At 41.6% G+C, this 24205-nt stretch overlaps 1 protein-coding gene and 1 long non-coding RNA gene across 3 annotated transcripts in view; one reads left to right on the top strand and one right to left on the bottom strand.

The window, feature by feature from the left end:
- Positions 1–24205, top strand: part of CPS1 (carbamoyl-phosphate synthase 1) — a 157483-nt gene that overhangs the window by 12719 nt on the left and 120559 nt on the right. For both annotated transcript variants that reach the window (XM_081015519.1, XM_081015518.1), the window contains 6 exons: positions 2884–2976; positions 17589–17678; positions 18401–18529; positions 19063–19169; positions 19926–20067; positions 22597–22674. In XM_081015519.1, coding sequence (XP_080871645.1) covers positions 2884–2976; positions 17589–17678; positions 18401–18529; positions 19063–19169; positions 19926–20067; positions 22597–22674 — 639 coding nt within the window. The remainder of the gene's footprint in view (positions 1–2883; positions 2977–17588; positions 17679–18400; positions 18530–19062; positions 19170–19925; positions 20068–22596; positions 22675–24205) is intronic.
- LOC308484842 lies at positions 20272–21322 on the bottom strand. Its single transcript, XR_013990138.1, has 2 exons — positions 21156–21322; positions 20272–20992 (listed from the first exon to the last, which is right to left on the bottom strand). It is a non-coding gene; the product is annotated as an uncharacterized lncRNA (long non-coding RNA).

Raw genomic sequence — 24205 nt, 5'->3', positions numbered from 1 at the left:
ACCTTGATTTTCCATTAATTTGCTTTATTTCTTTGTGGCCAAGCAGGCCACAATATACCCTTGAATTCCCATATTTCTCTCTCCTTCCTTCCTTCTTTCCTTTATTTCAAAGGGAAAGCTGAGTGCATGCTTAAATCTCTTCTGTTGAAATTCAGTGTTTCAACAGTGCTTTCTTATTAAAACAGCTAGCTAAAAATGTGAATAATATCTGCAGAATTGCAAGAAATAGGAAATTTCTAAGGAGCTGAAGTGACCGTTTACAATGAGTAGAATTGCTGAGAGCCTTGTCAAACCACTAAAAGGCTCCTGGGAGGCTGGAGGGACATTGCTGCAGCCTGAGTGCTGGAAGAAACACCTGCTCCCTGCAGAGCCGTAGCTGGGTGATGTTGCACCCCTGGCAGAACCATCCAGATTGCGCCCCCTAGCCATGGACAAGTTAGCTCTTCTTTCTGCCTCTCCTCTTTCTTGCAATGAGGATGTTAGTGGGAGCGGGAGTGGCGGGGGGGGGGAGCTCCACAGCAGTGGGACCGAGTTTGGTAGAAGCTCCACAGCAGCGGGACTGAGCTGCCCCACCCACCCCTTTGGTCTCTTCAGTGGTGGCGGTGTGCTGGGTCCCCTCGCTCTTTGGAGATGCCTCGCTCCCTAGCAACGTGCGTTGAGCTGTGGGGGGAGATGGAGGAGAATGCTGGGGGTGAGCAGAAGGAATATCTGCAGGGGCAGCAGGTCGTGTGAGGGGGGAAATATGAGGGGCAAAACACACACAAGAGACATGGCTCCTTCCGCCACGGCGAGAGGTCCCGAGGCTGCCAAGTGGTGGGGAGCCACACACATCCCCTCACCGCCCCCTTTGCCCTGGACGAAACCGTTCACTCTCCTCCTAAAGCCCAGTGCCACCCTTAACAGAACTGGCATTCCATTAAGAGTCATACGCCAATATGCTAATAGACATTATCAGAAATGTACAGTGTCCACATAATGGACATCCATAAAATGGCAAAATGACAAAACCTCAAACAAACAACTTGGTGTGAATCAGGCAAAAGTGTGGAAAATTCTTGGGGCAGGGAGTTCAGATGGATCAAGATTATAAGACTAGTATTGAGAGCTGAATCATGTAAAAAATTGGTTCATTTATAGTTGGATATATTTTTTTTAACAGCACCTTATTGCTACTCCTTAGTCAGATTAGGTTGGTGCATTATAACTCAAAAAGGGCAGATTTTGCTGTTGGAATTTAGAGATGTGAAACCCTCAGTTGTCTTCATTCTCTCTTCTTTACTCAGTTTAGGCTGTCTAATTTTAAAAAGTTATAAAGTCGTTGGGTAACTGTTATGTACTGAAGTTCTCACCCTGGGCCAGCAGGGGGATACTGTAGATAGTTATGCAAATGAAGGATCGAAGTGACATTCAGTGATTGGATAGTTTTTATGCAAATGAAGGATCAAAAGTGACGTTCAGTGATTGGATAGTTTTAGAAAGTTGCTACAGTAACGTTGTACTGGAGCTCTATATAAGCAGGCTGACTGAGCCCTTCAGTCAGTTCTGTTCTGGCCTCTGAATAAACAAGAGCTGTTTGAAGAATCGCTGTGTCGTCTGATATGTTCACCCACAACTTAACAGTAACTATTTCAGTTCCTAAGAAATTTTCTCCCCCATTACCTGATGCCACTCTCCTTTCTTGTGTGCATTCATCTGTTGCTGGAGGCGCTGGAATGCATTTCAGCTTGCAGTAAGGCTGGTAGGTTTGCATGGGGAGAAAGTAGATAGAGAGTGGAACCTCCAATTTTCCTAGGCAGTCTTTCTGACCTGACCTGTGCTGACCTTCCTTCTGATGTTAGATTGAAACTCTCAGGGTAGCTGACATACCGGTAACTTTGTATTCATCCTCCTTCTCAATCTCACCTCAGGAGAAGGGACGTTTTTCTTTTGTCTCTTTCTCTTTGTACCTCCAAGTTAGATAGATCTAGGATCTTTATTATCCAACATGTATTTCTTAATAGCTTTTTATTTTCATAGAATCATAGAATCATAGAGTTGGAAGAGACTACAAGGGCCATCGAGTCCAACCCCCTGCCAAGCAGGAAACACCATCAGAGCACTCCTGACATATGGTTGTCAAGCCTCTGCTTAAAGACCTCCAAAGAAGGAGACTCCACCACACTCCTTGGCAGCAAATTCCACTGTCGAACAGCTCTTACTGTCAGGAAGTTCTTCCTAATGTTTAGGTGGAATCTTCTTTCTTGTAGTTTGGATCCATTGCTCCGTGTCCGCTTCTCTGGAGCAGCAGAAAACAACCTTTCTCTCTCCTCTATGTGACATCCTTTTATATATTTGAACATGGCTATCATATCACCCCTTAACCTCCTCTTCTCCAGGCTAAACATGCCCAGCTCCCTTAGCCGTTCCTCATAAGGCATCGTTTCCAGGCCTTTGACCATTTTGGTTGCCCTCCTCTGGACACGTTCCAGTTTGTCAGTGTCCTTCTTGAACTGTGGTGCCCAGAACTGGACACAGTACTCCAGGTGAGGTCTGACCAGAGCAGAAAAGAAAATTTTATACTAAAAGTCTCTGTGTGATTACATCCAGGGTAAAATGTGTTCCTCTAAGCAGGGGTTTGGGGCAGTGCTCAGTTCAAGCTTCTACTGATGCACATAAATGACCTATGCTCATCATATGAGGCCCTGAATCATGTGCCTTCTCTGCAAGAGATCCAGGCCTTTTCTGTGGTGGCTCCCAGTTTGTTGTCATGTTATATATTTTGTGTTTTCATTTTATGTTTTATGTTGTAAACCATCCTGTGATCTTGGGATGAAGGGCAATTTATAAATTTAATAATGATAAAATATAAAATGCTATCATTTGTTTTATTTTTGTTCTCAACAGGGAACTGTTCTTGGGAAGATTGAATTTGAGGGTCAACCTGTGCAATTTTTGGACCCAAACAAGAGAAACTTGGTAGCTGAAATTTCAACAAAGGTAAACATTCCACTTTTAGTGTGCTAGTCTCATTTCCTACAAATTTCATGACGAGTTTGACTAATGTGTATCTGCTAGAAAAAGGCTTGGCTGGAGAAAGAGTAGGTCAGGTATGTTTAGCGTGTCTTCAAAGGTCTCTTAATGTAGGGACAGGGGAGCATGCCAGGGGCAACTTCTGGATGGAATTGCTAACTGAGTTGCTTCCAGTTAACTTGTTTTTGGGAGAGCTAGAATTCACTCCTGTGCTTAGGATTGAAGGAAGGGCAGTGCAATGGAGACTCTCCCTTCTCCTCATCTACCCTTTGTGGATTATTTCCATTTAGTTTTCCTAAATAAAATTCAATTAGCTGACATATTATCAGGTAACATTTCCTAATTGTTAGAACTGGTCAGCTCTGGAATGAAGTATGCCATCTATCCGGAATAACTAAGGTCCAGAGAATCTTGAAATTGTGAGGAGTAGGATGAGCTGACTCTTATGGTGGATATTGGGTATGATGAAGAACACAGGACTGTCACAAAGATCAGGAAACACTTGTGAAGTCTCTGGCCACAGTGGCCTTAATGAAAATTGCCTCCTCCAAGTGCCTCCTTCATGCATTAATCGGATTTGAGCATTTTGTTTTCTGTTATAATATTTTTTTATTGGTTTTATATAATTTTATACATTTTAGCTTTAACCATTTCAAGCATTACAATAAAAGGTTCTTTTGAACCTTCGGACCTCCTTCTCTCCCTCCATGGGTTCCATATTTAAAATAAAGTTTTCTGCAACTTTTACCATTATCCATCTGTTATATATCCATAGTTATTGTAGTTAATTCCACATTACAAGTGTCATTGCATCCCTGCCAATGATTTTAACTGTTTACAGTGGTCTTCTAAATGAATTAAGAATTTACTCCAATCTTTTAAAAATACTTGATCTTCCTGGTTTCTGATCTTCCCCATCAGTTTCACCATCTCTGCATACTCCATCAGCTTTGTCTGCCATTCTTCTCTAGTTGGTAATTCTCCTTCCTTCCATCTCTGAGCTAGTAGCATTCTCGCTGCCATCATTGTATACATTAAAAGTCTTTTATCCTCTTTTGGTATCTCTTCACCTATAAACAAATGTACAGTGGTACCTCTGGATGTGAACGGGATCTGTTCCAGAGTCCCGTTCGCATCCAGAGCAGAATGCAACCCACGTCTGCATGTGTGTGGGTCGCAACTCACCACTTCTGCGCATGCGCATGTGCAAGCGGAGAAACCCAGAAGTAACGCGTTCTGTTACTTCTGGGTCGCCGCAGAGCGTAACCTGAAAACGCTCAACCTGAAGTGACTTTAACCCAAGGTATGGCTGTATTTTTAAACATTTTCATTATATATCATTTCCCAGAAAGCTTTTACCAGTGTACATGTCCACTACATATGGTAAAAAGTACCCTCCTTCCCTTTACATTTCCAGCACAGATTGGAACTAGTTTGTACATTTTTGCAATTTTACTTGGTGTTAGATGCCAACAATAAATCGTTTTCATATAATTTTCTTTCAATGAACAGCACGGATTTGAGCATTTTGGTTACAGAGGCTGGTTATCCCACAGAATTTGAGGTTTGCCATTTTTATGGTCTGGTTTGTATTATTAGATGTCTTACATATTACAATTCTCAACATAATTTATCAGTGAGTAAGCTCCACTTACCTTGAGCAAATATTATTAGGGTCACCTTTTAGCAGGAGCCTTGTCTCCTATTAATTGAGTTGATATTCCCTTGGGTTTTTGATGTGATAAGAATAGGTGGCCTGTACAGAATAAAAGAGGACAATTTGTGGAATCTAGGGCTGGAACTTGGGGAAAAACTGATTCAATCAAAGCATTGTGGAATTGACCCCTTAATTTGATAAGAAATAATTTTGTGAAGTGGACCTGCCCCCAACTTTTCTTCTCCAAATGATTCTGCTGATTCTTCAATATGTTTACTGAGTAAGTCCCATTAAGCTCAATGGAGCCTTGGATATTTAATTTAATAAAAATAAAAATATAATAATAATAATAATAATAATAATAATAATAATAATAATTTATTTATTTATACCCCGCCCATCTGGCTGGGCTTCGCCAGCCACTCTGGGCGGCTTCCAAAAAATATTAAAATACCGTAATACATCAAACATTAAAAGCTTCCCTAACAGGGCTGCCTTCAGATGTCTTCTAAAAGTTTGGTAGTTGTTGTTCTCTTTGACATCTGGTGGGAGGGCGTTCCACAGGGAGGGTGCCACTACCAAGAAGGCCCTCTGCCTGGTTCCCTGTAACTTAGCTTCTCTCAGGGAGGGAACTGCCAGAAGGCCCTCGGAGCTGGACCGGAGATCATCGACCACTGCGACCAAGGCAGTTTCAGTCCCTGAATCCCGACTGGAAGGAATCCAAATTTATTTTTCCCCTCCCCCCCAAAAAAGCCATGAGATGAGTGCCTTCTCATTTTGCTTCGTAATTCTCAGTCAAAAAGGAAAAAAAAGACTTAGGTTGTTTTTTTAAAAATGAAACCTGAGAGTCTGGGCTACTTGCTGACCCTGGGCTTGGTACAGTAGTCCTGTCTGTACCTTTTCTTTGTGGATCTATTTGCCAGCCTTCTTCAATCACTTCCTTTTGGTTGGAGGAGTACTTAATATTGCACTACTTGAACAAAATGTGCTTCTGGGGAATAAGATCCACCTGTTTTGTAAAGTTTTCTTTTTCTTTTGGGTAGAAATTCTGCTGCAGTCCACTATGTAGTGGTCCCAAGTGAGTAGCTTAGGAGAGGTGGACTTCTTGACTGTGGGGAAGCCATCAAATTCAAATAGCACCTAATAATGGAGTTTTCTAGGAAAAACAAAATGGTGGCCATTCTGATTCTGTTCCCCTCAGCCAAAAGAATTTCATTTCACCCTCAAAATGTAACTGAAATAAAACAGCTGATTCAGACCCCACCAAGTGTTCCTATTTTCCAGGGAATGTCCAGGATTTATAGAAGCTGTCCCAGTTTCTGAGTTGATCCCGGAATACCCCGCTTTTCCTTAGGGCGTCCCTATTTTCATTGGAGAAATGTTGGAGGGTATGCTGATTTCAAGGTGTGTGAAAGGTCTAAGAAATGGCTCCTGTCAATGCAGTCCAGCCCTAGTGGAATGTCTGATATCTAAAGCTATTTTATAGAATAAATAAGCAGCAGGAGTAGGTGCTATTGATTGTCTGTGCCATTAACAAGAAGGGTTTGCTATAAAGATGCTGAAAATAGCATACATAAATGAGATATAAAAAGATTAACAGAACTCCTGTGATCTCATTATCTTTATAACTTTATTTTATAGGCTTATAAAGTAACATCACAAATAAAGCTGACAATTAACTAAGCTCTTCAGTGGTGGTAATTATGGGACATGATAATCTATGTCCTAGCAAGCAACTGTTTCCATGTAAATCAAAATGTGCTAGCATTTTAAGAGTTTTCTTATCAACGGTAGGCTATTATTTTTTTAAGAATAATTTTTTATTAACCGACCAATCACATCAAATCAAACCAAATTACATAAATTCCAAATTACACAGCCGAATTTTAAATTTTTGTTGGGGGTACCCATATTTCAAGTTCCGAAGGGGATCCAATCAACTTCTTGCTTCTTACTGCTGTTTTAATGTCCACAAATCTAACCTTATGATGTTCACAGTACTGTCCAGTCCTTTCTTATTGTTTTTCCACATCTCTTGTTGTTATTTTCATATATTTTTCCTTTCTCTTTGTGACCTCTGATAGTCTCCGCAAGCTGGTTAGAACAGTTTGTAATCCTGCGTGGATATTATTTTTTTTATCCAGTAGCCATATCCATATAACATCACTTCCATACATCAAAACAGTCTTAGCATCATTAATCTTCACCAATCTGCCTCCTTTCTCAAAACCTCTGAGGAGATTCACTAGGAATGCAGTCTAAAAACAAGTCCGTTCTTCCTCCCGGCTATAAATCCTTTGGCAAGATGGCGACTCCGAATTAATTGCTGCGCCATTCCAAAAGCTCTTATTGCTTCTCGATCTCCATAAAGCATACTTTTGGTTAAAGTTTATCTCCACACAGACCTTAATCATCCTGCTTGGGTCAGTTCAACTGACGATTCTAATGAGGAGGGGTTCTTGTAAATCACATAGAAGGAAAGTAAAAAAGGTCCCCCCCCCCCATTCAGTCCCGTTGTCAACATACCCAGCCTTTGGTGTATCTTCATCGTAAAATATTCCTGTTTCTCCAACCCGTCGTCTTCTTTCGCAGAGGTCACTTAAATTAGCAGACTTCACTCCCCTTCTTCACTTGAAATATGTGCATTTGCTTCTTTTGTAATTAATTATTCCGAATTGCTGCAACTAGTGCGTGATCAGAGACAGCATCCAGGAGAGCCGAGGTCCACACGGGGGCATTCTGCCTAGGGCCCTCACCCCCTTCTTTTGAATTAGGGGGTGATTTATGGGCACAGCAGGCAAGGGCAGTGTTCCCCATTTCCTTGGGGCAACAAGGGAGGTTGCCTACTCCCATAACAGTCTCTTAATCACCCTGTGTGGGTCGGAGAGATGGTATTGTCGGCCATCTTCCAATGCGCCCCCTAGTGGCCCCCTATCAACGGTAGGTTAGAAAGGATTTTTTTTTAAAATTTATGCCTTTGAAACTACAATAGGCTACATCTTGCAGAATATATTAATTCAGTTGGAAGCTTCCCAGCTTTGTCTGCAAGAAGTTTGCTATTGACTTAGGAGAGTTACATTCGGGTTCCCACAAAAAGATAACCAAAATTGTGTACAGTGGTACCTTAGATTAAGTACTTAATTCATTCCGGAGGTCTGTACTTAACCTGAAACTGTTCTTAACCTGAAGCACCACTTCAGCTAACGGGGCCTCCTGCTGCCACCGCGCCGCTGGAGCACAATTTCTCTTCTTATCCTGAAGCAAAGTTCTTAACCTGAAGCACTATTTCTGGGTTAGTGGAGTCTGTAACCTGAAGCGTATGTAACCTGAAGCGTATGTAACCCGAGGTACCACTGTATTTCTGAAGATATAATAGATTATTTCCATACAATATTAATTAGGAGCCAGATTATTTCCTTATGTTTTGGTCCTGCCTTTCTTCCATCATGGAATCCAAAGTGGCATAAACCTAGTTCTCCGGTGGTCAGCCATCCAGGCACTGACCAGACCAAGGCCTGCTTAGCTTCAGCAAATTGATGGCTTCATGTACCTTCAGACCATATCCTGCAACCACATCTCATTATTCTGGCCTTTCTTCACATCTGTCCAGTTCATGTACATGTACAAAACAAAGGGTAGAAGTTTGATGTTTACATTAAATAGTTTGCACTGTTGAGGATTGCTGAATCAACATACAATCCACAATATGTGGAGAGCTGGACACCATGGACCATATGTGTCTGTAGTTCTTGGCTGGGGAATGAATCACTAGAACTCTTTCTTCCAGTAACAGCAGCGCTGCTAGGCTCAGGCAGGGCAGCTGGGCCATGCAGTGATAGGATTCCCATATGCCTGCAGTTTGGCAGGAAGCTACGTAGAATGAGGAAGCTAGAATGTGTCCGCTCAGCAGCTTTGAGTGTTGTGTGATGCAACAGTGTTGAAGCTCAGGCTGTATATTTAGATTTGCACGAAGGACTTGTGTTTTAATAGCATCCGTGTACCCTTCAAATAAGACTTTCCTGAGCGAAGCTTCTGTTTTCCTCCTGAATAGTGGGAGCTCACCTGTGAAATGATTCAGTTAGGAGATTATCATCTTATCATGAAGCCTTCCAGCTGTGAAATATCTGCATGCCAAAAGAGCCTGATTAAAAGGGGGTTATTAAAAGAATAAAAATAGTTTGCTCAGCAGTAGATCAGACATGGACTTTGGAAAGTGTGCATTTTAAAATAGCAGCTGTCTCAGGATCAGTGGGTTTGATGAGGAAGAAGAATGCTGAGTTGCTCATTGCTGGAAAACATTCTTGGTTACCCAGGAGTAGGTGCAAGGGTGCAAAAGGTATTAAAAAATAGGCATCTAAGAATCCACAGGTTGGTCAAATGGTCTGTACCAATGTGGGGCAATAAATGGTGAACAGCAAGCTTATGAAGCTAATTTTCCACAAAGTCTGCTGAAAAAGAAAACAACCTAAATCATGATAGAAGTATATAAAATCATGACTGTGGAGAAAATGGTATAGAGAATTTTCTTGTAATACTAGGGTCACTCAATGAAATTAATGGGCAGTAGATTCAGAAGAGCCACAAAAGTTCTGCTATACACAACACATAATTCACTTGAAGTTCACTGTCTCAGTTTGTGATGAATAGTGTGGGATGGGTTTTAATGGATAGGAGAGGATATATTAATTGCAGTTCATCTCCAGGTGCCCACATTCAGGGGTTGAACAGAGTTTCAAAATCCCATCCTTGGCAGCAAAATTAAAAGCATAGGAATTAGGCTATAAAAACTTGTTTTGGTCAAGTCCAGCTATGAAGTAAGTTGGCTCTCTCTTTCTTCCCCTGGTTAACAAAGAATCAGTCAACAACTTGGAAAGTAAGTTTAAATATATAATTTACTTACTTCTAATCTTGCATTAGAGTGATGCGGGTGGCGCTGTGGTCTAATCCACTGAGCCTAGGGCTTGCCGATCAGAAGGTCAGCAGTTCGAATCCCTGTGACGGGGTGAGCTCCCGTTGCTCAGTCCCTGCTCCTGCCAACCTAGCAGTTCGAAAGCACGTCAAAGTGCAAAGTAGATAAACAGGTGCCGCTCCAGCGGGAAGGTAAACGATGTTTCCGTGCGCTGCCTGGTTCTCCAGAAGCGGCTTTGTCATGCTGGCCGCATGACCTGGAAGCTGTACGCCAGCTCCCTCAGCCAATAAAGCGAGATGAGCACTGCAACCCCAGAGTCAACTGCGACTGGACCTAACTGTCAGGGGTCCTTTACCTTTAGGCATGTGCCTATAGCTGGAGCAGACAGAGGCATGTCTGCATCCAACGCTGGTCAAAGGGAGAAAGAGGGGAAACAGGAAGTACAATATGCACCTTCAGGAGAGGAAATGACATCACACAGAACCCCCTCTATCAATTGTATTTCTGTGGTCTGAGTATCTGCCTATCAGCAATACAGCTCTGTGGACTCAGCCCCTTCTCATGCTAAGTAGCAAGAATATCCGGGGTGGCGCCACCGGCAATGGCGGACTCCCTCTGAACTGGAGGGACTAGCTCCGTGGAAAACGGGTCTTCTCCGCTACGGCGAAGCGGGGACCCACTTAAAAATCACAGGCGGATGAAGTCTGTGACCATGGGACTCGGCGGGCACCTTTAGCGCCCCCCCAACCCGCTAAGGAACCCACTAACGGGCTCCGAAGTGAAGAGGGGGAAGTGGCGTGGTACTGTGAGTCAACTGCTGTTTCCGTGGAGCGAAGCCGCATAGCTGTTGCTGGAGAGCGCTGCCTTTTTCCTGGGACAATTTGGACTTTAAAATAAGCACCCGTGAGTACTTAGACTTTGAACAATTGGACATCAAATAAGGACTTGCGAGTAGGAAAGAATCGGACTTTAAAAATTTACTTGAATTTGGTACGGAACGGGAAGGTCTAAACAGGAAGTCATCCTTCCGTTCTTTTGTAAACAGAATAAAGCAAAGGCAATTTAAATTAGAGCTCAGGAAATCGCTTTTAAAAGATTGGATTTCACCATTTAAAATTGTGGAACCCCCCTTCGACAGCAGGAGAAGGGGGGGATCTTTTTGGACTGTTTAAAGTGACTTTAAAGTGAAGTAACTTTCCTCCGTCCTGATCCTGGAGCGGGCTGTCAGGACTGACGTGTGAAGTTCATTAACCAAAGACAAGTGTTTTTGACAGATGGCTAAAAGAAGAGAAACCTAGTGATTCTACTGTTCACTTTCGCATTTTAAAGGATTATATATGGACAAAGTATCTTAAAAAAGGAAACTTTGTTGCAAGAATAAATAGAAGTCTTCCCCCTAGGGGGAGTCTGTGAAATTGTAACTGTGAAACTGTAACTAACTCCAGGGAGTCGACACCTGTTACAGATTACAACCGTGGGAACAAGTATCTGACCTTGTAGGACAATGTATTCAGAAGCCTTGTTGTATGCTCTCTATAAAACAAACGATCTACTGGAACAATTACATGAGAAGGTGAATTGGATGGCGACTTCGACTAGAAATTTTGAATAGGCAGTGGGAAACTTTCAACAGACAGTGTGAAAATATGTGGAGCCCACTCAGGATTTAAATCAGGAGTGTGTCTTGACAGAACAGGAGTTTTTGACATTAAATCAGGAGTGTGTTTTGACAGAACAGGCCCAACAGGAATATGATTTTTTGGATTTGACAAATGAACTTGGAAAAAGCCATATCTGAAAAGGAAAAGTTTGGCTTGGTTTGGAAATGAGGGGCTGGATTGACCCCCCTATGCTGGGATGTTTGGACTTTTCAAATACGGCAACGGGCCGTGAGATGTTTGGGACTGTGGGGGCTCTCAATTTTGGAGGGCCTTTGAAACATGCTTTTAAATACTACATGGAATTCATTGTTGAACATGGAAAAGGGGCTGATCTGTTGAGAAGGGTTAAAAACATTGTCAAGCTGGAGTTACCACGAGCAGGAGACAAGGGAAAATACAGTTACAAATATGAAGAAGAGCCGCGGAAGGGTCATGGAAGAGACTTGAGGGCCTCGGACATAAGGTTGCCAGGTTAATGGGCTAGATTGACGGGAATAAGGACTGACAAAACCCGGAACCAGGAGGAAGGGACGCTGGATGAAGATTGGATCTGTTTATACCTCTTTTTTCTACCATTAGAACTGTTTTATAAAATTGATGAATGATAGAAAAATGTTGGAATGAAATTACTTGGCTTTAGCAAAGATGTTTAAAGAATTATGAAAGAATATTATGATTATGAGAAGTTGGTAAGGATAACATTTAAGTTTTAAGTTTTAAGTTTTATTTTATTATAGAAAGATAAGGTCAAGGATTTGCTGGGATAATTAATAACTAGGATACAAAGAAAGGGAGGAGGAGGAGGTCTAAGAAAGAAGGTAATGACAGTTAAGGATTTGAAAATAATGAATTTGTTTTTAAATGTTTTTAAAGTTTTGTGATTTTTGCATTCTTTTTTTCTGTCATTTTTTCTCATTTGGAATTTTTTCGTATATGGTGGGAAGGGGTTGGTTTCTTTTTTCTTTTTTTTTCTATTTTGTCAATTATTTTTATCCTTTGTACTCTCTTCTGCTTCTATTTTATTTTTTTAATTTTTTGTAACATTTTGAAAATCTCAATAAATATATATTTTTTTAAAAAAAGAATATCCCTTACTTAGGGTTGGCTGCTAATCTCCCACAAATAGGTAGCCACCAGCTTAGATGTTTAAAGGGTGATTAGAAATATTTTATGGCAGATAGGTATATTAAGAGATGCATATATATATATTATTAGTGGCTAAAACATTTCTCCCTCTCGTTTTATTTTCCATTAGTTTAGCTTTTTGTTAAATCAGATATAAACCCTTTTGTATTATTGGTGGTAACACACCATAGAATAATAATAATAATAATAATAATAGTCAGCCATAATATCCAAATGGTACTTCCATGTTCAAATATGGTATATCTCAGAGTATCAGTTTCTGATGATAACAGTGGGGAAGAGCTACTGCCTTCACATTCTGCCTGGGTGGCCACTGCTGGAAATAGATCAGATGGGCCCTGGTTTGAATCCAACATGGTTCACATACTATGTATTTGCTGAGAAGGAACTAAAGATTCCTTCATCTTTTTCTTAAACAGAAAATTAAAGGAGAACTTCTCAGGACTTCATTCCCCATTATTGCAGTATGTTATTAGGTCAGTTTATGTATATTTCATGAAATGAACCACAAGACTGTTAGAATGGGGGGAAAGGCCCAAAATAATAATAAAGAGAATCTAATGGAAATGTATGAATTTGAACACTAGAATAAACTTTAATTAATAGTTGTAAAGGGTTACAAGCACCCTGTCACCATTATGTATGTGTTTATTTGTTGCTTTTTAAACTGAAGTGTCTCAAATTGACTTGCATAACAAGAACAGATATAATGAAAAAAAACCATCAAAATCAAATATAAAAAGCAGCAATAAAGCAAGACCTAAAGTTCTCTTTTTTTTTGGAAATGATATTTATTGAGAATTTTTTAGAATTACAAAAAAGAACAAAGCAGAAAAAGAAAAAGAAGAAAAAACAAAAAAAACAGAAAAAACAAACCACATCAAACAATACATATTCAAAAAACAAAAATACACAGCAAACACACAAAAACAAATCCATCATTCTCGAATCCTCAACTTTCATTACCTTCTTTCTTTGACCTCCTCCTCCTCCCTTTTTTTGTATCCTAGTTGTTAATTGTCGCAGCAAATCCTTTCCATATTTCATAATATTCTGTCATTACATTACCTTAATCTGTTTTCATCTTATCTTATAAAGAACCTTAAAGCTTAAAACTTAAATCTTATTTTTACCAACTTCTCATAACCATAATATTCTTACCTAATTCTTTAAACATTTTTGCTAAAGCCAAGTAATTTCGTTCCAACATTTTTCTAACATTCATCAGTTTTATAAAACAATCCTAGTAATAAAAAAAAACAATCCAATCTTCATCCAGCGTCCCTTCCTCCTGGTCACGGGTTTTGTCAGTCCTTTTTATCCCATTAATCTAGCGCATTAACCTGGTAACCTTATATCCGAGGCCCTTAAGTCCCTTCCATGTCCCTTCCGCGGCTCTTCTTCATATTCTCCTTTCACTCGTGGGAACTCCAGCTTGGCAATGTTTTTGACCCTTTTCAACCAATCAGCCCCTTTTCCATAGTCCAGACTAAACTCCATGTGGTATTTAAAAACATGTTTCAGAATCCCTCCAAAATTAAGAGCCCCCACATCCCCAAACACCTCACGGCCCATTGCCAGACTTGAAAAGTCCAAACATCCCTGCATAGGGGGGTCTATCCAACCCCCCATTTCCACACCAAACCAAACTTTGTCTTTCCAAATCTGGCTTTTTCCAAGTTCATTTGTCAAATCCAAAAGCTCATGTTCCTGCAGGGCCACAGCTCCCTCCATCTCTGGCGCCCAAGATTCAGCAACATCCTCTTCTCTCATCTGTTCTGTCAGGGCACACTCCTGGTTTAATTCCTGGGTGGGCTCCATATAGTTTCCCACTGCCTGTTCAAAAATTCTGATTGCATCAGTCATCAAATCTGTATTCTCATTTAATTGTTCCAGTAGGGCATTTGTTTTACAGAGAGCACACAACAGAGCTTCTGAATACATTGTCCTTCAAGGTCAAAGTCTATTCCCACGATTGTAATCTGTAACAGCTGCAAGCTCCCTGGAATTGGTTACAGTTTCACAGTCTCCCTCTAGGGAGAAAACTTCTATTAGTTCTTTCTTTTAAAGACAAATCTAGCAACAAAGTTTCCTTTTTCAGATATCTTATCAATATTTGTTCCTTTAAAGTGCGAAAGGGAACAGTGGAATCACTATGTTTCTCTTCTTTTAGCTAACTGTCAAAAATGTTTGTCTCTGGTCAATGAGCTTCAAAAAGACGTCAGTCCTGACACCCCGCTCCAGGATCAAGACGGTGGAAAGTTACTTTACTTTAAACTCACTTCTGCAGGTTTAAACAGTCCAAAAAAGATCCCCCTTCTTCTCCTGCTTCCGAAGGGGGTTCAACAATTTTAAATGATGAAAGTTAATCTTTTAGAAGCGATTTTCTGAGCTCTAGTTTACCTTGTCTTTGCTTTAATCTGTCTACAAAGAAACGGAAGGCTGACTTCCTGTTTAGACCTTCCCGTTTCAGTGCCAAATTGAAGTAAATTTTTAAGTCCAATTCCTTTCTGCTCGCAAGTCCTTATTTAAAGTCCAATTGTCCAAAATTTAAGTACTCATGGGTGATTATTTTAGAAGCCAAATTGTCCCAGGAAAAAGGCAGCGCTCTCCGACAACGGCTATGTGGCTTCGCTCCACAGAAGAAGCAGTTGACTCTCAGCACCGCGCCACTTCCCCCTCTTCACTTCGGAGCCCGTTAGTGGGTTCCTTTGCGGGTTGGGGGGGCGCTAAGGGTGCCCGCCGAGTCCCATGGTCACAGGCTTCATCCACCTGTGATTTTTGAAGGGGTCCCCGCTTCGCCGTAGCGGAAAAGACCCGTTTCGCGTGGAGCTAGTCCCTCCAGATCAGAGGGAGTCCGCCATTGCCGATGGCGCCACCCCGGAAGTCCTCAGCAAGACCTAAAGTTATCTCCCCCTCCCCCCCCTCTCTCTCTCTCACACACACACTGCACTGAGTAAATAATGTTATTAGTGGCTTAAAACAAGTAATGATTTTGCCATAGCTGCTTCCATGGGGAGAGCATTCCTTAAGTAGGGAACCACCGCTGAAAAGGCCTATTCTTGTGCCTTCACTCTCCACACCTCCCTTGGGCTTTAGATGATGAGCACAGTGTCCTGTTTGCTTCATGTGGGGAAAGACAGTCTTTTTGGCATTGGGATTCTGAACCACATAAGGTCAAAAACTGCACTTTGAATTGAGCCCAGAAACTATTGAGGCAAAACACAGAAATTCTGATTGGTAAACCATGGAAACAACCAATTTATCAGGCACGACTGTTGTTATGGAAAATATAAACTAAAATTAGTTTTAAACTTTGCCTACAATATAATAAATATTTGGGAATCCACAAAATCATGGACACACTTTAAATAAGTTAACATTTACCAATGATGAAAAACATTTTAAAAGATATTGAAAGAAGGTCAAAGACACTCATCTCTTGGATGAGTAGAGTATCGTCAATCAAAATGAGGATATTGCCATAATTTTGTTCCAAATTCTGCCTGTATGTAGTTCAGCAAAGACCCCCAAGAAATTTCAAAAAAAGAAGAAGAAGAAAAAAAAGATTGTAAGCTTCATTCACCAAGGCAAGAGACTTAAACTTCAACTGACTGTATTGTATCAACATTCCCAGAGAGGGAGAAATGAGCCCACCACATTTGCAAAGATACCATGATGTAGCCCATATAGAAAATGTCATTAGAATGATAAACAATGTGAAAAAGATCAGGATAGAATTGGAATTTGATAAACCTCTGCAACACAGAATACCAGGCATCCCAGTTTTGATTCATAACAAAACTATCTTAGAAATGATAACAAACCCATTTGCCAAATGGAAGAAAAAAGTATTGTACAGATAGATTCACTTTTATGAAATTGATATTTCACCCACAGCAGGGCAAATCATGGGAAGAATAGGGGGATGCAGGGTGAATTGGCTGTTAATTCTATCAGGTGATACATTCTACCTCAGATTCAGTGTTTATATCTCAAGCAATTAGACCATTGACACAATTTGAAAAACAGATTCTGAACATGGCTGAACAATGGACAATGCTTGGCTATTAAACAAAATTGAGAAAAGGACCTATGCTTAGAAACCGAAGAAGCAGATTGGAACAATCTATGGACAGCCCCCCCCCCAATCCCCATCCACAACCCGCATCAGATAAAAATATTTATACATAGATATCATCTAACACCTGTAAGACTCAGCTATATTGATAAACCAATATAGCTGGAAAGGCTGCAAGGTAACTGGTACAACTTTATATCTGGTGGGCATGTGAATTAATGCAAGTATTTTGGGAAAGAGTATTTACAGAAATAACAAAAACACGAACCAGGATGTACAATGTAGCCCATATCTAGATTTATTAACAATCTTTAAAAATACTCAAATTACTACACAAGGAAGTTATCACTTTAATTTTGGTAGCAGCATGATTACTTATAGCAAAGAGCTGGGAAGGACTTGATCATGCAGTGGAAACAGAAGATAATTGCTTTATCTGAGAAACTAACTAAAAGAGTACAAGCCCTGAATGATGTATCCAGTATGGATGGTTTTGTTGAAATATGACACCCCTTTATAAAATATTCATTTTTTAAAAAAATTAACTCTTTTATAAAATATTCAAATGAACACACTATGGGAAAATTTGACACCTTAGTCTTTTGTTTTGGGGGTGGCGTGGGAAGGGGAAAACCAGTTGTGTTGATAATGTTTATGTTCATGTTTATATTTTTCTTGAAAAAATAATAAAATATTTATAAAATCCAAAATGGTTCTTATGGATGCCTGTATTATATGCATACAAAAACGTATGCATTTTAGATTTATACCTCGTCTTTCAATATTTGATTAAGCATGCTAAATGGGATTAAGCTTTTTTCAGGGCTTAATAGAGTTCCTTGCTTTTTAACTAACTGCAGAGGAATAGGTTTGTAGAATTAACTAAGCCCCACGACATAGCCAGTAGAAACATGACGCAGCAAACTTACAGCGCGTCTAGTTCTAGCCTAGTTCTGGTTAGTGCCTCTATCAGAGACCACGTAAGACTCTATCAGCTGCTTACATTTCATAATGGAAGAAAGGTAGGATATGCATATAACAAATAAGTTGCCAATAACAATGTCTTCTTTTTTTTCTTTAAAAATAAATAAATAACAATGTCTTTTTTTCTAAATGTATCAACAGGAAGTCAAAGTATATGGAAAAGGTAATCCAATCAAAATTGTGGCTGTGGATTGCGGATTAAAGCACAATGCTATTCGTTTGCTTGTGAAGGTAAATCATACATTTTTAAAATGGCTTTCTCTTCTATGGAACTGGTTTTATAATTTTGATTTGCTCATTACCAACAAACTGGACAATTGTTTAATTGCTTGAGTTTTCACAGATATTCTGGCAGTTTCAAGTTCTGTACTCTGTATATATCTTTAGCATGTGTGAGCCTAAAGATGGACTGTCATGTCCATTCTAGTTTCTCATTGGGTCTGATAGATTTGTTTTTCAAACTGGGGAAGAGGAGGCACAAAGATGGGGAAACCTCTGAACATGTGCGAAGTGCGCCCATTTGTTCTGTCCATGTAGGCCAAACTGAGAAAGCCAGGGGACGTGAATTAGGAGTGTGCAGTGGATCTGCAGGTGCTTCAGAGGGATTCTAGGCTTTTCCAAGGCAAAGTGAGATATGAAGCCTCATAGGGATTCAGTGATTCAGATACCCAAAAAACAAAACTACAGAATAGTGTCGGCTGAAACTGAAACTAAAGCGTCAAAGTATGCCATATAAAGAAAATGTCAGGGTGGGAGTGAGAGAGAGCAAATGCCAGGTTGAGAGAAGGAGGACAGTGAGCTCCATTGTGATTGATAGGTCAAATCCTTTTAAAGTTGGCTTTTTCATATTCAGACTCTACTGTATCATGTTAGGTTGTACTGTTCAGCATCACGGAGTTACATGTCATTCTATAGTAAACTTTTCCATACTTTCCCTTTTGTTTCCTTCCCAGAGAGGGGCCGAGGTGCATCTGGTTCCTTGGAATCATGATTTCACCAGGCTGGAGTATGATGGGCTTTTGCTTTCTGGCGGTCCTGGCGATCCAACCCAAGCCCAAGAACTAATCAAGAATGTCAGGAAGGTAGAGAACATGCACTAGAATTGATATTTTGCTCAAAGCACTGTTGTCCTCAATTTCCCATGTTGCACAGTGGCAGCTCACAACCTTGGGATGTGTGCATTCCTTAAACCTCAGCTCTCCAACATTTCACCTTGTTAGGAAAAAAAGGGGGGGGGGCTGTTTTAACTTGACTTGCTGTGCTACTTCCAGAAACTCCCTTGCCTTTAATGTGAGAAATTGTGAGATGGAAAAGTAGATTGTCTATGGTGACATGATAGAAGTTTACGAAATTATACTTGGCTTTGAGAAAGTGGAAAGACACTAGAACTCATGGGTACTCAATGAGGCTGAATAATGACTATCAGTGGCTACTAGCCTTGATGACTATGGAGGCAGTAATGCTTCTGAATATCAGGACGGGAGAGGGGTCTTGTGCTCAGATCCTGCTTACAGGAATCCGGTTGGCCACTGGGAAAACAGGATGCTGGACTCGATGGGCCATTGGCCTGATCCAGCAGGCTCTTCTTATGTTGATATAAGTCTTTCCCATCCAGGTTCTACAGAGTGATCGTCAGGAACCTTTGTTTGGAATCAGTTTGGGGAATCTAATCACTGGTCTGGCAGCTGGGGCTTCATCCTACAAAATGCCCATGGCCAACAGGTATGGTGACAAATCTACACCTGCGACAACAGCATATTCAAGATAAATATTTATCCTGCCTTCACCCCACACCAATCAGTTTGGGTTGTAAACTGCCCAAATATGGCATCCTGGCTTTGTAACATTACTATCTATAGATCTATATCTTAAAGCTAGGAGTAGCGGGGTGGTGCTGCAAGGCTGCCACCTCCCCAACACCAGTGGTGTTGCTTTAAGGGCGGGGCTTGCACAAGTGCATTGCTGGGCTTTGCCAGTGCCCCTCTGCAGCCCAGAACTCATAGCTGCCCTGCCCTCTGCCCTGTCCCCGTCAGCAGCAGTGATGCCAGTGTCAGGAAGCCAGCTCCATGGCATTGACTTTGGCCATTCCAGTTTAAAGCTGATGCAGATTATTAGTTGAATCTCTCCACTGATTGTTTCTGAGCCCTTTTTCAAAACCTCTGTGGGATTATTGTAGCTCCTTTTGTGCGTTTCTGTTTGGTATTATTATTATTATTATTATTATTATTATTATTATTTTACCCCAATAGAGGATTAGGCATTTATGGGTGAATAATAAATACAAATAAATAAATATGGCAGAAAGCAGAGTTGTTATCCTCCTAATGGATAATGGTAATGGGTGGAACAGTGTGTTCCTTTCTGCTTGCCCCTGGATGTTATTAATTGTGGCCTTCTTCTCCTGCACTTCACACGCACACCCTCCCCTCCCCAAACTATTCCTTCCCCACTTCTCTCTCTTTGTGTGTGTCCCTTTAGAGGACAGAATCAACCGGTTGTGAACATGATAAATGGACAGGCTTTCATTACTGCTCAGAATCATGGCTACGCGATTGACAGCAACTCGCTCCCTCCTGGCTGGAAGCCTCTATTTGTGAATGCAAATGATCAAACAAATGAGGTAAAGCTCCCTCTCTCTGGGTATCTGTGAAGAATTTCATGAGACAGGGAAGATGAGCTGTACTCTGCTCAGGTGCACCCAAGAACATGCTTGCCTCTGATTTACCTAGAATGCCAATCTCGTGGTGTGTGTTTTTGCTCCTCGATGAATAGTTTCTTTTTGGTTAATTACTGGATAATATACTGGATTTATTCCATTCAGGGATAGCAGGAAGATTCCTTTAATAGAGCGAGCCAGAAATCACACAGTAGTGTCCAAGGTTTTGAGTTCAGGCTGGATGTTCAGAAAAACGGGAAATATGACTGGAGGTGATGGAAACCCAGACTGGTAGATTGAATGGAGAAGTCTGCAGACCCTAATTAGGTATGACTGTTCCTCATGGAAAGAGAAATTGAAGCCAATGAAACAAAGAAGAAATGACTCTTCTGCTCTTGAAAATATAAAAGCTAGCAGTTATTCAGGTTTGCTTCCAGCATTAATTGGAACTCGGGGGTCCTTTGTATGGAAGAGAATAGAAGTAAAGGAAAAAAGTTATATTAGCAAAGATTGAGATTATTTTTAGTAGTGGGAGAAGTAGGCATAGCATTCTATATCGGCAGGGCCCAGATTGGGTAGTATAGCACTTTCGCTGCTCACCAAAGGATGATACTTCATGATGTTCCCCAATCATCTGTCAAGGCAGATTCAACATTGTAACGTTCATATCATTATCCCTTGGTCATCTACACAGTGTTCGAATATCATCTGCCTTGCAGTGCATGTGGTGTGCAGCAGATGTGACAGGAGCAGTTTCTTGTGGAGATATATTCTGATAGACCCGAGAGAAACTCTCATAGCTGCATGAGTTTATGCCCTCCCTCGATGATGTCAGCAGTACAAACAATCTCATGTTGAGAGCATCCTTGGATTGATCAGGATCAGACATCTGCAGACAGAAATAGACAGGAACATCACTGGCTTGATAAAATCGAGAAGTGAACTTTTTAAATAACTAAAAAAGAGAAAAATTGGCATTGCCCTTATTTCACAGAAAATTCCTTAATTGAGGCACTTGTACTGAGACTACCCTTTTTTGTGTAGCTGCACACCAAATTTCTGGATGCTGTGGAACCACCATTCAATCACCCCCAGCATATCTTTAAGTACAGGCCTTGAGTCTGGCTTGGTAGCAAACAGGCTACCAGTGAAGTCCTTTAAACACAGGGGTGATGGATCCCATGCAGTTTGCGCCACTATATTTTTGCACCAGTTGAGGTTCCTGTACCGTTCCCCATGGCAACCCTGCACAATGGCCAGACTCTCGCTGTTCTAATAATGGCAGCAAGCATTCTGGACTGTGGAGACCACCTCTGCCTCCAACAACAGTAGTGGATCTAGGAGCCCCCCACCCCCGCTACACACCCATTCCTTTTAGAGATAGTGCGATCCCTTCCAGAATGGGCAAGGCAAGGCAGACGGGGAAGCAATATGGAGTGACATGTACTTAGCTTTGGTTACTGCCTGTGTTGCAGTAGGGCATGGGGTTAGGCAGATGTGCCAAATGCTTCACAGAGAAGAGGGTTTTGAGGAGGGGTTTGGACCAAATAAGAGAGGTGGCATCACACAGGAGTTCTGGGAGGCTGTTGCAAAGCACACATGAAGCAAAGACGGAATTGTCTGAGGACCAGGAGACCTTCGAGCAGCTGAGGGTGGCGGGTGTTGGAGGAGCAAAGCTCGAGGGTGGGACAAGGGGGCCAATTCAGTGAAAGGGAGTGGATAGGATGCCAGTGTAGAGATTTGGGCAGGGGTTACATAATCGGAGCAACCACAGAGTGATTTTGACGGGCTAGAAGTGCTGGATTGGCATGAGAGGAGATCAAGGTGAGACAGCAGAAGACAAGAAAGTCTAGTTAAGGCAAGAGATGGCTGGGGCTTGAAAAATATTTTCTTTTTTTCTCTTTTTCTTTTACCCAATGGAAAGAAGGGAAATGCCATGTCTCTGCAGTGTTATAACGGGAGATATGGCACTGCTGAGCATTGAACTGAATGTGGGGGACAAAGGAGCAACAGGAGTCAAAGATAAAGGCAAAGTTTAATGTCTGTTCAAGCAGGAAGAAGGCGTCTGTCACTAAAGAGAGTATTTGAGGGGAGGAAGGCTTGGGAGGTAGTTTAGTTTTGGACACAATGAATTTGAGATGGCGATGAAACAACCTATGTGGAAATATTAGGGAGGCAGTTGGAGAGGGATAGCGTGCTGCTTTTTTCTTTCTTTTTTAAAAAAGGTGCTTGGAATTCAACAAGCACTATGTCAAAGCATGTGCACTAGCCAGTGAATTGCAGAGATGCTATTGTGAGCTGCTCAGCAGTTTAGTGGATAAAACATCGTTTGAAGACCTGGAGTGTAATGAATTTCAGCTGTTGTTGCTAAGTCGTCCTGGGCCTTTAAACCTGACTGCAGGGTTTGTCAACAGTAGCATTTTGATAACTCTCCTGTTTACAGAAGGGAAATTAAGGTAACCCTTTTTACCTTTTTTTGAAAAACCCATGCAGGGAATTATGCATGAAACCAAGCCGATATTCACAGCGCAGTTTTACCCAGAAGCCAATCCTGGACCAACAGACACAGAGGTACTGTGAACGGATGAATCTGACAAAAGGTGCTTAGATTTAAGACTTGTTGGAGGAAAGCATGTGGAGTGCGAGACTGGCCAAGACTTGGAACGGTACAGAAATATTCTGCCAATTGTTTCCCATTGAGACCAGGCATTATCCTGTCTTCTGTACATTTGGCCATGCCACGAATTAAGGCCATGGGACCCCTGTATGCTGTTGGTACTGCCAACCATAAGACAGCAGTCCAATCTTGGTGCCAGTTCAAAGGTGTCCCACACAGCGCAGCAGCTTGTTAAAACCAAAACAAATTTTGTGTAGCATCCTTCCTTTTTCTTTTTCTTTTCAATCTGAGAGCTCTGCAAGACCTATTGGTTTAAACATGTATTTATTTTTGAGCAATGTGACTTGCCCATACCATGTAGGGAAGATCATAAGAGCAGACGAACATTTTTCACCATGAGGCCACATGTCTTCACGGGAAAACTTGGCCAGAGGGGAAAATGGGGTGGCACAATGGATTTAACCCACAATAGGCTACCTTCCTGGGACGCGGGTGGTGCTGTGGGTTAAACCGCAGAGCCTAGGACTTGCCGATCAGAAGGTCGGTGGTTCGAATCCCCACGATGGGGTGAGCTCCTGTTGCTTGGTCCCTGCTCCTGCCAACCTAGCAGTTTGAAAGCACGTCAAAGTGCAAATAGATAAATAGGTACCGCTCCAGCAGGAAGGTAAACGGCATTTCCGTGCGCCGCTCTGGTTCGCCAGAAGCGGCTTAGTCATGCTGGCCACATGACCCGGAAGCTGTACTCCGGCTCCCTCGGCCAGTAACGCGAGATGACCACGGCAACCCCAGAGTTGTTCGTGACTGGACCTAATGGTCAGGGATCCCTTTACCTTTACCTTTAGGCTACCTTCCAGTCGTGCAAAAAAACAGTGGGTTTTTTTTTACACCCTCTTCCCCATGTGCAAGAAACATTATTACTGTTCAAGGAGACATTCCAGCCAGGCTCCTGTGAGGGGCGTGATTGAGACAGGATATGGCCAAAGGAGAGGCTGTGACTTGGGGAGAGTCCTGAGGGCCAGATAGAAAGGCTTGGGAGGGCCATATCCAAGGCCTCAGGTTCCCCATCCCTGATCAGATTAAACACCTTTCTTTCAGCAATGGCTAGCCAGATGTTAGATGCTTCAAGGAAACCCACAAGCAGTCCTTGAAAGCAGTAGATCTCACTGAATTATATGCTCAGGCCTTGCTGTGCTTTGATCTAAGTGTGATATATTGTTTTAAACTAAGCAGCACAATTTGCATAGGTAGGATTGGTGCCCAAACGTCATATACAGTGGTACCTCAGGTTAAGTACTTAATTCATTCCAGAGGTCCGTTCTTAACCTGAAACTGTTCTTAACCTGAAGCACCACTTTAGCTAATGGGGCCTCCTGCTGCTGCCGCGCCGCCGGAGTCCGATTTCTGTTCTTTTCCTGAAGCAAAGTTCTTAACCTGAAGCACTATTTCTGGGTTAGCGGAGTCTGTAACCTGAAGCGTATGTAACCC

This window comes from Podarcis pityusensis, assembly GCF_964106645.2.
Source record: "Podarcis pityusensis genome assembly, chromosome: 1".
NCBI classification, from domain to species: domain Eukaryota; kingdom Metazoa; phylum Chordata; class Lepidosauria; order Squamata; family Lacertidae; genus Podarcis; species Podarcis pityusensis.
Note: the sequence above shows the minus strand (reverse complement) of the source record. Positions and strands in the feature narration are given on the sequence as shown.